Source organism: Myotis daubentonii, chromosome 4 (assembly GCF_963259705.1).
Source record: "Myotis daubentonii chromosome 4, mMyoDau2.1, whole genome shotgun sequence".
NCBI lineage: Eukaryota > Metazoa > Chordata > Mammalia > Chiroptera > Vespertilionidae > Myotis > Myotis daubentonii.
In genome coordinates, this window is record NC_081843.1 from 63,615,851 (window position 1) to 63,633,647 (window position 17,797).

Genomic DNA, 17,797 nt, shown 5'->3' on the forward strand with positions numbered 1-17,797 from the left:
CACTACATTTATATGCCATATTTGTGAATATATGTATTAATTTAAAATCAGTTCATTTTTATCTTGAAGATGTTATTCTATATGTATTAATGGTATGTGTAAATAAGTTCAGAATCCTTTAAGGATTCCTGCCATATAGAAAGCAATTGCATTATGGGATGTTTTTTAAAGTACAGTCAGAGAGGAAATGCTTTTGGGAAGAGATCTGGGAATGAAATTCTAGTAGTACCAGCGAGCGTGAGAAAGCTCTAGACTTGGAGGTTGAAGATAACAAAAATAGTTTATTTCAATATTACCATAACCAGGATGAAAAGAAATCACAGTTCTAGGAGCATAGCTGACATTCCAGAACAGTGGTTCTCAACCTTGGCTGCACATTAGAATCACCTGGGAATCTTTTTAAAATCCTGATTTCTGGGCCCTATCCTCCGGAAATTCTATTTCTTTGTTATGGGGTGAGGCCACAACATTAGTAACAAAGAAACCGAATTTCCAGATGATGGGGCCCAGAAATCAGGATTTTTAAAAGATTCCCAGGTGATTCTAATGTGCAGCCAAGGTTGAGAACTAACTATTGCTCCAGAAGCTGCCAGTATTCATCATCAGGTGACAGGGAGCCTTCATGACCAGTGGTCAGCAGGTAGATGATATTACCTGACAGCTAGGTTTTCTTCAACTGCATCATTGAAAATGTAATTTTATGCCAGTTTTATGTTATTTGTAATTTGCTTTATGTGATATTTTACTCATCTCATTAGTTAATGGTATGAATACATTTGAGGCTATTAAGTGTATAATTTAAAGTTTTTTTAAAATATGACTAGAAGAAATAAAATGGTTGACCACCTGCATGACTAACTTTAGTCTCTGGATCCTCTAGAGCTCAAGGTGATACCTTTTGGGGCAAGGTCAATAGATATAGACAAGATTGTTCTCAAATTTATATGGAAAAGCAAAGGAACTAGAACACTTTAAACAGTTTTGAAGATTAAAGTGGGAGGAATCAGTCTACCCAATTTTAATACATCACTGGCAAATATACAAAGAAACTAGATCACTTACACATTAGTGGAAGGAATGTAAAGTGGTTCAATGACTCAAAACAATGTGGCAGTTTCTTGGAAAACTAAACATGCAATTAATACACAGCCCAGCAGTTGCACTCTTGGGCATTTATCCCAGAAAAATGAAAATTATTTCACATGAAAATTTGTACATGAATGTTTATAGCAGCTTTATTTATAATAGCCAAAAAACTGGAAACAACCCAGATGCCCTTCAACAGGGGAATAGTTAAAGTGTGGTACATCCATACCACAGAATACTAGTCAGCAATAAAAAGAAACAACCTTTTGATACACACAAAACCTAGGAAAACCTCCAGGGAATTAAGCTAAATTTTTTGGAAAGCCAATCTCAAAGGTTACTGTATGGTTGCATTTATATGACACTAGAGGCCCAACACATGAAATTCGTGCAAGGGGCTCAGCCCTCGCAGCCCCAGCTGCCTTGGCCAGCCCTCGCAGCCCCGGCTTTGTCCGGTAGGTCATCCGGACGGTCATCTGGAAGGATGTCCGGACGGTCATTCTGCTGTTTGGTCTAATTAGCATATCAGCTCTTTATTATATAGGATTCTTGAAATGACAAAATTATGGAAATAAAGAATAGATTAGCCCTGGCTGGTTTGGCTCTGTGAATAGAGCACCAGCCTGCAGACTGAAAGGTCCCAGGTTCGATTCCAGTCAAGGGCACATGTCCAGGTTGTGGGCTCGATCCTCAATAGGGGACATCCAGGGGGCAGCCAATCAATGATTCTCTCTCATCATTGATGTTTCTATCTCTCTCTCCCTTCCTCTCTTAAATCAATAAAAATATTTTTTTTTAAAAAAACTGATTAGTGGTTGTGAGGGTTAAGGAGGGATTTGGAAGGGAAATGGGTGTGGCTATAAAAGGGCAATGTGAGTGATCTTTATGCTGATGGAAATATTCTGTAGCATTGTCACCATCCTGGATGTCATATTTTACTATGGGGTTGTTTTTTTAAATATATGTTGACTTTTGTAGAGAGAGGAAGAGAGAGGGAGAAAGAGAGAAACATTGATGTGAGAGTGAAACATCAGTTGGTTGCCTCCTGCACTCCCCTACCAGGAATCAAGCCCAAAACCTGGGCATGTGTCATTGCAGGGAATCAAACCTGCAATATTTTGGTGCACAGGACAACACTCCAACCCACTTAGTCACACCAGCCAGGGCTTTACTAAGGTTTTTACAAGGTGTTACTACCATTGGGGGAAATTAGAACACAGAAGATCAATCTGTGTTATTTCTTACAACTGAATATAATCTATAATTATCTCAGAATAAAAATGTAATTATGAATTAATGCAGCCAAAAATGAAGTACAAAGTATCAATTTGGGAAAATATGATAAAACTTTATTAAGAGGCATCAAAAATTATCTAAACAAATGGCAGTATATAGCATGTTCATTGATTGGAAGACCCAGTATTGTAAATATATTAGTTCTCCCAAAATTGTCCTATAAGCTTTATTACAATTTCAAATCATTAAGTGACTGGGATAATCTGTAATGACTAATTTACAACCTCCTCCTTTCTCCACTTCCTGTTGACTACAAAGTAAAGAGCTGTCGTTTTGAAAATCTGACAAAACAATACAAAATGTCTTCAGAATACCAACAGCATTTTGCTTTGTAAATTCACAAGTTTTTACTTTCATGATCTTCTGTATACATCTCCATTTCCTTAATTTCAAAATGGAAATCATCATCAAAGTAGTGTAAAAGCCATAGAAATTTTCTGTGATTTTATGTTTTGTTATATGTTTAATAACATTTAATCAGCATCAGTTTTCTGATGAATTCTGTCCCAGACAGTTGTTTATACAACAAACATGTATTAAGCCTCAATCATGATTTCTGAAATAAAAAGTTTTAAGGGATTACCTCCAAAGGATTTAGAGATAAAGCAAGGTATTTGTAATACATGGAATGACTAGCTAAGCAAAGCAAGTATATGGTAATCTAATACACACCATATACAAAATACTGAAACATAAAGAAAGGGAGTAGTTGGTGTGAAGTAAAGGTGATTTATTAGAGGAAATAAATATTGAAATGGAGCTTAAAGCAATTAGATGTTCATCTACTGAAAGTTGTTTTCATTTTCAGTGCTTAACTGATTTATAAATATTGACTATATTACAGCAAAATACCTGTGTAACTTCGGCCTATCACAACCTCTCTAAACTTTAGATTTTACCTGTGAAATGAAACTCTCATATGAAATTTTGTCTACGGTCCTTTCCACATCTTTTTATTTTATATTTGATTAGAGTCCCAGTGCATGAAATTCGTGCACTGGGGATGGCTGGGGGGGTCCCTTAGCCCGGCCTGTGCCCTCTCGCAGTCCGGAACCCCTCCCTCCTTACCCCCCACCTGCTTGCTACTTCCTGCCGCTCAGCTTGCTGCTCCTTAGTGCTTCTGCGAAGGCTCCCACCACCGCCGCTGCACTCGCCAGCTGCCCTGGCCCCTGCTGTGGGTCGGAGCTCCTCTGCTACAGCAAAGGTTTGGGTTCCATTCTGCCAGGGCACCTACTTAGGTTTTGGGTTGATCCCCAGTCAGGGCTGACTGCTGCTCAGGAAGTGACTGAGGACCGTGTGCTCTAGTCATTCGGTGGGGAGCTGAGGTTCCATTGCCAACCTGGCCCACTCTGATCCCCACTACCCCCACTCCTACATCAAGGACAACTTCAACTATGGCAGCTGTGTGGCCTCCACCAGCGTACACATCCGCATGGATAGGTCACCCTCTCTGTGGCTCGCCAGGCGTGGCTGCTGCACAGTCGCCCCAGAGACGGATTTCCAGGTTCCCAGGGAGAGCGCCCTCCGCGCCGGACTCCCAGGGAGAGCTGGTTTGGAGGGAAAGCACTTCACCTGGAGCAGAGCACCCGTCCTGTGCAGGGCTCGCAGGGTTTGTGTCTCTGAACCTGCCCTCAGCAGCCCCGGCGCCGAGGTGGTGGGCTTTGGGGCTGCTAGGTGCCAGCCCCGCCCCTGCGGGTTTGTGTCTCCGATCCTGCCCCCAGCAGCCCCAGCACTGTGGTGGCAGGGCTTGGTGCTGCTGGGTTCAGGGACCCCCTGCGGGTTTGTGCCTCGATTCTGGCCCCCAGCAGCTCCAGCGCCATGGTGGCAGGGCTTGGGTCTGCTGGGTGCCGGGCCCTCCTGTGTTTTGTGTCTCTCATCCGGCCTCCAGCACCGTGGTGGCTGGCCTTGGGTCTGCTGGGTGCCAGGCCTGCAGGTTTGTGTCTCTGATCCCCCAGCAGCCCAAGCACCTTGATGGCAGGGCTTGGGGCTGCTGGGTCCTGGGGCTGCAGATCTGTGTCTTCGATCAGGCCCCAGCACCAAGGTGGTGGGCCTTGGGGCTGCTGGGTGCCAGACCTGCAGGTTTGTGTCTCTGATCCCCCCAGCATCCCCAGCACCGTGATGGTGGGGCTTGGGGCTGCTGGGTGCTGGGCCTGCATGTTTGTGTCTCTGATCGGGCCCCTAGTAGCCCCTGCAAGAATAGGGCTTCCTCAGGCTGATCGCACCACCAAGCTCCGCAGCCCAGGACCACACACGGGGGTCCTGCCCACCCAGGGCCACGCTCGGGGGTCCCAGCTGGGGGCATGGCTTAGGCAGCACACTGGGCCGGATGGCGGCTCGTGCTGGCCCGCCCTGTCTGCAGTATGCAAATTAGCCGCCATCTTTGTTGGCGGTTAATTTGCATATCGTGCTAATTAGCCAATGAGGGGCATAGTGAAGGTATGGTCAATTACCATGTTTGTCTATTATTAGATAGGACTAGGGGCCCGGTGCACGAAATTCGTGCACTGGGTGTGTGTGTGTGGGGGGAGTGTCCCTCAGCCCAGCCTGCCCCCTCTCACATACTGGGAGCCCTCAGGCGTTGACTCCCATCACCCTCCAATCGCAGGATCGGCCCCTTGCCCAGGCCTGACGCCTCTGACAGAGGCGTCAGGCCTGGGCAGGGGACCCTCATTTCCCCCCATCACTGGTTCTGCCCCCAGCCCAGGCCTGATGCCTCTGGCCCAGGCATCAGGCCTGGGCAGGGGTCCCCCAGGCCCCTCCGATTGCTGGCTCTGCCCCTTGCCCAGGCCTGATGCCTCAGCCAGAGGCATAGACCCCCATCACCCTCTGATCGCCTGATCGGCCCCTTGCCCAGGCCTGACGCCTCCGCCAGAGGTGTCAGGCTTGGACAGGGGACCCCCATCTCCCCCCGGTCACTGGCTCTGGCCCCCGCCCAGGCCTGAGGCCTCTGGCCCAGGAATCATGCCTGGGCAGGGGACCCCCATCTCCCTCTGATCGCTTGCTCCACCCCCCGCCCAAGCCTGACGCCTGTGACCCAGGCTTCAGGCCTGGGCAAGGGGACCATCATATCCCCCCAATCCCTGGCTCAGCCCCCCGCCCAGGCCTGATGCCTCGGCCAGAGGAGTTGACCCTCATCACCCTCCGATCACCAATCACCGGATCGGCCCCTTGACCAGGCCTGAGGCGTCCGGCTCGGGCAGCGGGGACCCGCAGCTGCAGCAGCCCCGCGATCGTGGGCTCCGCTTATGGCCCAGGCAAGGGACCCCTAGCTCCCGGGACTGCCAGCTTCGACCGTGTCCAGCTCCCATCGCTGGCTCCACCCCTACTTCCTGCTATCACTGGCCAGGGCGGCAAAGGCTTCTGATTCTCCGATCATGGCTGGGGGGCAGGGCAAAGGCGGCCCCAGGGCCGCCTTTGCCCTGCCCCCCAGCTCTTAGCTCCCCCCTGGATTTCTGATCACTGTCAGTGGCAGGGGGCTTCTTCCTGCTTTCCCTTTCGCCTCCCTGCATTGTGCCTACATATGCAAATTAACCACCATCTTGTTGGCAGTTAACTGCCAATCTTAGTTGGCAGTTAACTGCCAATCTTAGTTGGCAGTTAACTGCCAATCATAGTTGGCAGTTAATTTGCATATAGCCCTGATTAGCCAATGAAAAGGGTATCGTCGTATGCCAATTACCATTTTTCTCTTTTATTAGTTTAGATATGTTTCTGTCTACATCTAAATTTGGACCAGGTCAGCTCCATCTTGCAAGCTCTTGAACAGTTAAAGTTTGACTCCCTGCGAATTCTCAGTTTTGACACTTTCCTAACCTCTTTTGATTCTAAGCTATATTTACATTTTAGCAGCTAAAGAGATCTAGGAGATACTTTCAGTATTTGTCAGTGCTTATCAACTAGTTGCTAATGGACTGTGGATCCCCTCATCAGTATATTGGAGAGGCAAGAGAAGCACTCTACTTCCTTCAGCTTTAATTATAGAGTATCCAACTGCCATTACATAACAATTTTAGAGGAATTTATTTCGTAACTCTGAAAGCCAGCATACACTTCAGCATAAGGTATATTTTATCAATCTGTGTTGAACATGAATCAAGTTTGATCCTTGCCTTCAAAACCTTTACAGTGGTTATCTCTTCTCTGGCTGGACTTCAAAATCACCAGAATCACATATGCCCAGTTTCTCAGATTTTGAAAAGGTTTATGCAATGTCAATTGATCTGGGCCTGGGAGAATAGAGTATTCTTACCAGTATAGAAGAAGAGTGTAGCCGAAGCTGGTTTGGCTCAGTGGATAGAGCATCAGCCTACGGACTGAAAGGTCCTGGGTTCGATTCCGGTCAAGGGCATGTACCTGGGTTGTGGGCACATCCCCAGTGGGAGATGTGCAGGAGGCAGCTGATCGATGTTTCTCTCTCATCGGTGTTCCTGACTCTCTGTCTCTCTCCCTTCCTCTCTGTAAAGGATCAATAAAATATATTAAAAAAAAAAAAAGAAGAGTGTAAGGATGAACCCAGAAAAGAAGACTGGAACCAGAGAATGAAGGACTTTAAACCTAATTAATTTCTACTTAATTTGAGAAATTAAGAGAGCCATTGGATATTTTTGAGCAAAGAAGAGATATAAGACAAATTATACTTTAAAATTTTCATCTGGTAGATAGTGTATGAGATAGAGAAGGAGAGACTGAAGGCAATGAAATTAGGAGGATGTTTCTGGATTTTAAATGATAGGTCATTAAATCTAGAGTGATAACAGTGGGGGGTGAAAAGGAAGAAAGAGACTGAAAAACTTTGTTGAGGTGTACTGGTCAGGATTTGGTAACTGACTGGATCAGGAGGCAGCTAACAAGGGAGAGGAAAAAAGCAAAGATGACTGAGAGGCTTTGAGCTCAAGTAAAGAGAATGTTATGTCCATTCAGAGAAATGAAAACCTTAATGGAAAAGCCTTCCTGGAAAATAAGCCCACCAGTTAGCTTGGACTGCATGCAGAAATGGAATGCTACATTTAGTCCCTGTCCCAATACCTTTCCACTACATTTCTTCTAAGGGCTGAGGAACCAGACATATCAGCACGTATAACAAGAGCAGGATTGTTGAGGAAAACTCTGTTTCTACTTCAACTCCATTTTTTTACCCACTACTTTGAAATACTATTGTACTAGAGGCCTGATGCATGAAATTCGTGCAAGAGTAGGCTTTCCTTTCCCAGGCTGCTGGCACGGGCTTCCCTCTGGCACCTGGGACCTGGGCTTCCCTCGCAGTCCTGGCTTTTGTCTGGAAGGTTGTCTGGAAGGACATCTGGTCTAATTAGCATATTATGCTTTTAATGTTATAGATATTATAGATTAGACTCTCACCTCTTACTAAATATCACTATTATTCTATCACTTGTTCATTCATTCATTCATTCATTCAGGCAAACTAGCAGTATGTGGGTTTATATTCTGAAGTGTGTAGTAGAAGAGTGAGCCCCAGAGAACGTTGTATCGGTGGGAGGAGTTTCAAATGCAGTCAGGAAGGGTTAAATCCATCATTCTAACTCCCCACAATCCACTCACCACACGCCAACCAATGTACTTTTTAAAATGCTTGAAACTCTGCAAACAGACCATTGCACTTGGAATGTAATTGAAACTTGTCACTATGGCCTGTGAGCCCTCACATGGCTTAGAGGCTGCCCACCTCTCTGAATCATCTAATACCACTTTCCCCCTCACCTGCCATTCTCCAGTCACTCCAACTTTTCCATTTCTCCACGTAACAAGCTCTGCCTCAGAGCCCCTGCTTTTGTTCTTCCAGATTTCTGCCTGCAGCACTCGCCCCAGACTTCATCTGCCTTCTTGCCATTCAGGTCTCAGGTCACAAGTCTTCTCCATCCAATCTAAATTGAGAACCTGAGGACCACCTCCTTGTCCCTCCTCCTCATCCTCCTGCTCCTCCTTTTCTTCCTCCTCCTTCTCATCTATTCACATCCTCCTATTGTGTTTTCTTCACAGTGCTTCTGACTCTCTGCCTGTCATCCCTACTAACATGTGTGCTACAGAGCAGAGCCATTATATATCTTGCTCACCACTGTATCTCAGCTCCAGAAATAGTACCTGACATACAGTAAATACATGTATGACTGTATAAATTAACCAATCACAGGACCTCCGGTAAAAGTATCTGCTCACAAAATATAAAGTAGAATCCACAACTGAGAGAGGAGGACAACAAAAAATTTATATTGGATTAGTAAAGGTTTTGTTTTATTTAGAAATAAGTATTTTGTAGTTTATTCTCTCTCTCACACACACACATACATACACACACAAACTAGCAGCCATAAGCCACACCTACCTACATAGGAACAAACAGTACCTACATAGGAACAAACAGTCTTTTTGTTGTTGTTGTTAATCCTCACCTGAGGATACTTTCATTTTTTTTCATTGATTTTTAGAGAGAGTGAAAGGGCAAGGGAGAGACAGAGAGGCAACCAACATCCATTGGTTGCTTCCCGCACACTCACCCTGGCCAGGAATCGAGCCTGCAACCAAGGTACATGCTCTTGACTGGAATCGAACTGGGACCCTTCAGTCAGAGAGCCGACACTCTGTCCACTGAGCCAAACCAGCTAGGGCCAATCCTTTCTGACAGTTTATTCTAGAATGAGGTCCAGTTCAGCTCTTTGCTGATTGTGTTGGGAATAATCAGGAACCTGTACTTACGAAATAACTATTGTTTGGTTCTTTGCATTACCTTATATAGTACTCGGCTCTTACAATTCTTTGTTAAAGTTACTTTTGAAAATGACAAAGGGAAAGTGGGAAAAGAGAGCTTTTGCCCATCCCTGGGCTCAAATTTTAAAGGGAAACAATATCCATGGAGGCCAAGCTTGTGGCAACAGTAAGAGTACTGTGTGAGACAAGAATTAAAACCAAAGAAAGCACACTTCTACACCAACTTTCTGGGTTTAATAGGTCATTGAACCAATAAAAATGTGTCCATTTTTTATTAGTTAGGAGATGGTTTATTAGAGGGGTCTGCCAGATTCAATGTGTGAGAGATTGACAAGAGGCTGAAGGAAAGGACAGACTGCTCCAGAAGCTGCAAATGACCTAAAAGTTTCTACCACTGATTTTATGTTTGTTTCAGCCTACCTTTTATCTCTCTGGTCAAGCTTGATGACTTTCTTTTAGGGTCTCAACAGTTTCAGCTTTACAGGGCTTGCAACAGTGGTTAGCAGTGGTAAGGGACTTGCCTATATCTTACTCAAGTAATTTAACAAGGCAATGCAACATGTTTCCTGAGCCATGTGAACACCTCACCCCACTCCGTTTATTACCTGCCCCCAGTGTGGCTGAGTCCACACTAGTGCCTTCTAACTGGGAGAGTCTCCTTTAGGCACCCTTAACTGTTCAAATATTGGAAAGTTTGGGTTTTTTAATGATGTTCTCCTTAGAAGCTCTAGAATTCATTTTAAAATGAATTTTAGTAGTTATATTTTATATCTTTTAGAAGGCACATTATTTTTCAGTGCTCTGGTATTTCTCTAATTCTTTATAACTTTCTAAAAATAACTGCTGGTGAGCTCATAAATTCATTAGCTAATCCCGCTGGGACTCAGTAATGCATATTACAGACCTCCTGATTTTTATATATTAGATTTTCTCAAGAATTCCCTTACCTGTTATTATCAACATAGCTATATTGACAGGGTCTTCATTATTTCCTAATTGCCCATATTTCTTTTTCTTGTTAAAGATCAATTTTTAAAATCAAGCCTTGTCATTTTGAAAATATCATAGACAAGTTATCCTGTTAATGTTTCATATCTTTCTAGGTCTTTTTCTCTCACCTTTTATCATAGGAAACATAAAATGTATTCATTTTCTTTTGCTTTAAAAACTAATTCTTTCATTGTCAGGGGGTAGAGGAGAGGGAGTGTCAATGAGAGGGTTAGGGCACATGCTAGCTTTTCCACCTTGAAACAAAGATATAAAAATGATACTTCATATTTACAGATGACTTTATAAACAGTTATATTCCCTATTCTAGGCCATTCCCCTGAAATGTAAATTATGGATAGACTATAGAGATAGTCCATGACCTTTTGGTCTAGGACAGTGGTCGGCAAACTCATTAGTCAACAAAGCCAAATATCAACAGTACAAGGATTGAAATTTCTTTTGAGAGCCAAATTTTTTAAACTTAAACTATATAGGTAGGTACATTGTTATTAACTTTATTAGGGTACTCCTAAGGCTTAGGAAGAGCCACACTCAAGGGGCCAAAGAGCTGCATGTGGCTCGGGAGCCGCAGTTTGCAGACCACGGGTCTAGGACCATGTAAAAATAAGGTGACTAGCAATAATTAGAATAATAAATGGCTGACCAAGGAATTCTTCCAAATTATCTCTTTGGTGACAACTTACTTTTAGACCATCCATCCAATTGTATTAGTAAGCCTCATCTCTAGCAAATCTTGTGTGTGTGTGTGTGTGTGTGTGTGTGTGTGTGTGTGTGTGAATAATATCATTTAAAGAATGATTACTTTCCCAGAGAATTCTTCAATTTATTAAAAGATTCATTGAAGAAGTAAATAACCTACTTCTTCCAATATAAGTACTAAGACCAAGTGAAGAGGAGTGTGGACAAAGCAGACTTGTAAGAAACAATTGGATTGAAGCCATCACAAAAAGTAAGGGGAATAGACCAGACAGAAGATACAGCAATGTTTTCTTCTCTCTTAGCTTGTTCTTTGAGAATTCTACTCTCAGTGCTATTTCCACCCATTTTTCTTTAATTTCTAAATGCTATTACATAAATGTAGTCTCCCTCTTTCTCAGTTCCATTATAAGACACTTTTTCTTAAATATATAGTCTTTCGGGAAAACAAATGAAACAGTTTAGCAATTTTATCTTTCTTATATGATTTATAGTTTCATCCTTCATACTTAAAGTTCCTAATTCTTTCGACCATTTGTGCTATCTTTACAGTTTTGAAAATTGCTGCAGTTCATGTTTTAAAACAAGTGATAGATAAAGGGTAGATATTCAGTGTAGTATTTTAATTGGAAGGTCCCCTCTCCCCTAACCTTTTGATTATTTCACACTGAACAACATCATTGATAAACAGTATTTTTAGAAGAAACATTAAGAGAAATAAAAGACATGTTCTTGTCTGTATAAGCATAAAAGAGATAGACTAGGGTTCAGATTATAAGGAAAATTAATCTCTAATGTGATAAAAAAAAGAATTAACTATTCATTTTTATTTAATCTGACCGTTGATCATCTAAATACCTTCTATTACAACAAACATTATGCATTGCTTTTACTATCCTGAAATAAAATCTAAAAATAACATAACCCATCTACTATTGTAATGCACTAAACATATAGCAAGGATAAAAGAAAAAGAAGCTTATAATAAAAATAATATGCATATCAATATTTAAAGTGCTCAGAAAAAGCTACATGAGAAGGCATAATATGGTAGTCAGATACTTGGGCCAGTGGATAGCATCACCATGAATTTGAGAGCTACAAAGGCAGGTGTGTTTATTGGCAACTCAGGTGCAGTGGACAGTGATGCCATTGGTGATGAGATTTTCTCATGTGGTAAACCACTCTTGGTAATGTTCTGAACAACATAAAGTACAAAATCCCTTCAGTTTACATGATGGTTGGATTCCTGGGAAATTCTGTGTATGTTAAAATCATGCCAAAAATACTTTGACTGTTTGTTAAACAGATCTAAATTCTAAGCCCATCTAATTATAAATAAGTTTTTCAGCTACATGTACATATAGCTGGTAGAATATTTAAAATCCATGTAGGGTACAGAACAATTCATAGTGCTGTACTGCCCTGCAAACTGCAGGGTGTCCACCATTCCAGGCCTTCTCCCAGTAAATGCTTTGGCCACCAAAAACATCACTGCAAATTTCCAAAATGCCCCAGGGGCTGCTGCTGTGCCCGTTGAGAACCACTGGTTGAGACTGAGCAAAGCACTTTTTCATAATAAAGCACTATGATCCTGTACATCTTCTTTTAATACTGACTTGACTTTATGGATTGGGAGACCAAAGGTGACTTATCCAATACGAACAAGCCTCTCAATCCAAAGGATTAAAAAATCATTCCCTGAGAACATGGCAGACATTTAAATATGAGAAAACCCTTTATTCCCTACATTGTCTGGGCCTCTCTATATTAAGAAAATGATGTTTGGCCCAACTGGCATGGCTCAGTGGTTGAGCATTGACCTATGAACCAGGAGATCACAGTTTGATTCCCAGTCAGGGCACATGACCGGGCTGCGGACTCACTTGAACCCCAGTGTGGGGAGTGCAGGAAGCAGCTGATCAATTATTCTCTCTCATCATCGATGTTTCTGTATCTCTATTCCTCTTTCTTCTCTGGAATCAATAAAAATATATTTTTAAAAAAAGAAAAGAAATGGTGGTTTGAAAAGTGTAAAGAGTCACAATCCCTAAAAAGAGGAGCTTTTTGATCAGGGTAAAGCTGTGGTAGAGGAAACACCAGGCTCTGACTATCAGACTATGTCGTCTCCTTTAAAATAGCATGGTAGTGCGAAATGGACTAGTTTCCATGTCACTTACACATCATTGCAGTTTATTAATAAATGGCTGCTTTTTTTATTGGCCTAAACTTTTCTTTTTTATCTTTTTATGAATAGATAATTTAATGGCCTAGTGCAGTGGTCGGCAAACTCATTAGTCAACAGAGCCAAATATCAACAGTACTTCTTCAAAATAGACTCGCCCAGGCTGAAAACCGACTTCTGCGCATGGGCCACGAAGTTTCAATCACACTGTACGTGCACCCGCACGTGGTATTTTGTGGAAGAGCCACACTCAAGGAGCCAAAGAGCCGCATGTGGCTCGAGAGCCGCAGTTTGCCGACCACGGGCCTAGTGTTTCTGCCCTAGTGGGATAATTTCCTCTGAAGTGGTGTAGGCTTTAAATACTAGAAAGCTGCTCTTGAAAGTTTCCATTCTCTAAGCATTGCCATGGGTGTATAGTCATATAAATTTGTAAGTATTTTCTTTGAACTTTGGTCCTGAATTTTTTAAATGGTCTTAAAACATGTTCTTGAAATGTGTATATGCAGTTCCAGATGGACATGCATTTACCTAATGTAGAAATTCTATTTTTAAATTATTAAAAATCTACTTTCAAAAATTTTTAAAAGTAAGCCATTATTTCTATAAAATATTCCTTCGTTTAGGGAGAATTCTCCCTCCCCCATGCCATTCTCTGTAATTCAGTTTCTAACCCACCTTGCTTATTACTTTTATTCTTAGCAATTTCCCTTCCTCTGACAGAGTACACATTCTCATTATTTATACTCTTAAATTACAAGAGTCAATGTTGAGAGCCAGTGCAGATACTTGGTTATCTCAGGGACTTTGGTCTTTTCAGCCAAGGACTAATCAAGCAGAGAGTAATCATGAGCTAAAACTAAAAAGCCTTTGTAGTGATTTTATCACCAGGGAAATTTGTTCATCCTTCAGAAAGATTGTCACTAGAAAAGAAAAAAATAAATAAAGGAGTTAAAATTGCTTCAGACCATTGACTCCTCAGGTCCCTCTAGATTCATAGATTGAATTGGTTTTCAGGGGGTGGAAGGAATTATGAGAAGAGCTCCGTGAGATAGCTTACAAATTGATCATAGTCTTGGTAACACTAGTAAGTGTAAGTGTGATCACTATGGAGGAAATGCCAAATGAGCATGGAAGCATGGGAAATGAGAAGGAAAAGAGACAATTAACACCTTTTTTTTTTTTTCTTACTCTGTTTGGGGCTAGCCATGAAGTATGCAACTGAGAATAGACTTTCAAAAAGAAGAAATACAATTGATTTTAAAATATTTTATCATCATTATAAGTGCAATTAGCAGTTATTGTTGAAATGAAACTAGAGTTGCAAGCACTATAGAAATAGGGACAGGTATTTCATAAACCTTTCCAGAAACTGGGCCTCCTTCTAGATATACCCACAAAATATTATATATAAAGTTGATATGTCTGACCATGTGTAGAACTGCTCAGTTGGGTTCAGAGAATATAAATGCCTCCAAATTCAAAATTATAATGATAAATATCTGGACGTTACATATACTTTAAAGAACTTGAAATTTTACGCACCTATTGATGCAGACAGGCATATGTGTAATTTCTTATACCAAGAATTATGTTAAGACTTGTCAAAATCGCCCTAACCTGTTTGGCCTGCGGACTCAAGGGTCCCAGGTTCGATTCCGGCCAAGGACATGTACCTTGGTTGCGGGCACATACCCAGAAGGGAGTGTGCAGGAGGCATCTGAGTTGATGTTTCTCTCTCATCGATGTTTCTAACTCTCTATCCCTCTCCCTTCCTCTCTGTAAAAAATCAATAAAATATATTTTTTTAAAAAAAGACTTGTCAAAATCCAGTCAGTCACTTTTAGGATTTGCCAGGATAAACCCTCTCTCCCATTGAATAACATTTAATTTTGCCGAAAATGAGTAAGCATATAGAGAAATGACCTCATTTTTTTTAAAAAGTCTGAATACAGTAGTGTTGGGAGATATTTCGCAAGGATATGGCTTCAATACTGGATCCTAGTTTCAAATGCGGGTTTATAAGGTGGATCTGCAAAGGAAAAGAGGATAGAGACCATCCTTGTGAGGGGACCTATAAAGAGAGGGGTTCTTTCCTAGGGCCAGCTCCCACAGCTAAGTCACATGCACAGATTGTAGCTTTCTGCTCTCTGGTCAACTGCAGCCATAGCATCCTTATTGTTGTAACTCTGGGATTGTGATACTGTCACAAAACTGTTGCTAGGCAACAAATGTGGTTACCAGGTCTCAGCAAATAGCTGAAGGGGAAAGCAAAGTGTTGCACCATTGTAGAGTAACCATAGCAATGACCTACTATTACAGACTAAAGAATTATCATTAACAATGTTAAAGTATCAGACAGAGGCCCTGAATCTGGAGACTTCCAGGGAGTATCTCTCTGCATAATTGAGTGATCTAGGAAGAGATTTCAACTGTCTTAAAGCTACTCACTCATTATTTCTATGGGAGAGTCTTACTATTATTATTTTTATTTTTTTAATGTAAAAATTGTTCAGTTGTGAATCTACTGGTGAAATGATATGAGCTATCACAAGGAGTCAAAAACAGATTAATGACCTCACCTGTTATGTCTACATCTGTTTTGTTTGCCTGTTAAACTGTAGGTAGATTTGACTTGAAGAATATTGTACATTACTATTAAATTGAAGCCACAGAGAGAAGCTGTAGTAAAATAAAATAACCCCATAAATTGACAAGCGTGTGTTTTGTAAGTTGGATTTCTCCTGAAAAAAAAGGTCTAGGTGCTCGTTTAGTAGTCACTGCCTTGAAACATTATTTTTCTTAGCTTTTCAAAAACTGCCCCCTAAAATCTGTAAAAATAATAATAATAGTAATAGTAATAATAATAATAATAATAATAATAATAATAATAATGTAGCCTTCTAGGACACTTATAGGCAAAGTGTCTTTTGCATCTGGCCCTTCATTAAGCATCCCATACAATTTGGTCTAGTGACCTCGCTGAGGCAAGCCTAACAGCAGCTTCCTGGAGAGGCAAGAAAAATCCGATTTGAGTTTTCCTGCTGGAAAGCAGGGAAACGTGGGTGCAGAAGCCGCATTTCGCGCACAGGGGAAACCAATCCCCGCGCGCGCGCAGAGCCTGGGGAAGTGGGTGGTTTCGAGGCGGGAGAGGGAGTGGCCCTTCCCGCCGCGCGCCTCCATTGGCCCTGCGGGGCTGAGGCCCGGGGCGCTTGGCCGCGCCTCGGGCGACCCGCGGGGAAGTCCCGGCCGCGTCCCCGCGCCGGGAGCACAACGGGGCTGAGGCCGGAGGCAGCGGAGGTCTCGGGATCGCCGCCCCGGGCGCCGCCTGGGGAGACGCGGATTCGGCAGCTGTCAGCTCTGCTCCGAGCCCGGGGCCGCGTGGACACGCAGGTAAAGGTGTGGTCTGGAGGGGCCGCGCGCCGCGGGGGCTGGAACTGCGGGGCGGGGCGGGGGTTCGGACTGGGCTCCGGGCCGGAGGACCCGCAGCCTGCGCCTCGGCTCGGAACGAGGCCCCCGTAACCGAGTCTGTGTTTTTTGCAGGCACCGACCGTCACGAGCTCACTTCCTGGAAGAGCTTCCCGTCTATTTTCAAATTCTTTGCCGAAGCCTCGGAGGCCAAGAGCAGCTCCCTGAAGCCGGCGCTGGCGCGGCGCTCGCACCGCATCAAGCACGAAGAGCTGTGAGAGCAGCGCGAGCGCGAGCGCGACGGGGCGGGACGCCGGGACGCACACTCGAGCCTGCACCGCCGGCCCCTCGCCGCTCGTCGCCAGCGAGCAGACGCCCAGCCCCTCATTAGATTGTTTTCTTCCCAGAGCACAGGGTCGTGATATATACATCTAAATAGCGTTTTGCATTATTTCTAGATGAGTGCAACTGTCAAAGCAATATGGGTTCACCGGTCTGCTTCCTGCGGGCCGAGCTCGGCTTCGCGCTGCCCGTCAGCGCGCAGATGAAGGCTGACAGCGCCTGCCCCGCGCGCCCGCGCCTCTAATTGCCCCAGCCCGGCCCGCGCGGGGCTGCGGGGTGCGCGGCGTCTGCGCGGTCCTACCACCCGCTGCTGCGCAGCCGCCGCTTCCCTCCCCGCCCCGGCCAGGCCCCCCTTAATCACGTTTATTTTTTTTCCCCTTTCCCAGCAGAAGCAAACTTTTATTCTAGACTTCAAACTTCCCTTTTCAGGAGGTTTTTCACTGAGGGCGTCTTAGGCCTCTTTTTTTAAGGCAGTTACCTCCTCACACCCAGAAAAGCCGAATTTAAATTCAGAGCATGAATGCCATGATGTACTGTAGTTTGGGGAGCGCAAATGGTTCTCTCCCTAACGATCTATTTTCATTTCCAGACCAGAAGAAAAAGTTTGCATAAAAAAATCTATGAAGTACTGAATGCACATTACCGCTGAAAAGCTTTGCCAGTTGAATATGACATTTTTCACACAACGTGGAACATAAAACATAACGTGGAACAAATCTTTAAGTACATGTGTGAAGGCCCCCTTTTCAATGGAATTTCCAACTTTATCCTTAGAATTGACTTTACTTTTTAAAATATAATGTATATTGAGTGGCATTGTAATTTAGATAGCATACTTAAGTTTTGCTTTTTTAATCTTAATGTGGGTAAAGTTTGTTAATCCTAACTAGAATGATCTATTCTGATCTTTCATGGAGTTAGTAACTGTTAGACTCTTTTAGGGACAGAATTTTATCGTCATCGGGAAAATGTACCTGTGCTCTCTTGAGCCTTTTCTTCTGGAAGGCTAAGTGGACTAAAATGATTCTTTTAGTTTTCTGCTCCAACAGAAAG

The 17,797-nt window shown here is 43.2% G+C and overlaps 1 protein-coding gene across 6 annotated transcripts in view; it reads left to right on the plus strand.

Moving 5' to 3' along the window:
- The window catches only part of ARB2A (ARB2 cotranscriptional regulator A), a 381,447-nt gene extending 363,898 nt beyond the window's left edge, over positions 1 to 17,549 (plus strand). For all 6 annotated transcript variants that reach the window (XM_059694111.1, XM_059694114.1, XM_059694115.1 and 3 more), the window contains one exon: positions 16,538 to 17,549. In XM_059694111.1, coding sequence (XP_059550094.1) covers positions 16,538 to 16,680 — 143 coding nt within the window. In that variant the 3' untranslated portion in view covers positions 16,681 to 17,549. The remainder of the gene's footprint in view (positions 1 to 16,537) is intronic.
- The last annotated feature ends 248 nt before the right edge of the window (positions 17,550 to 17,797 follow it).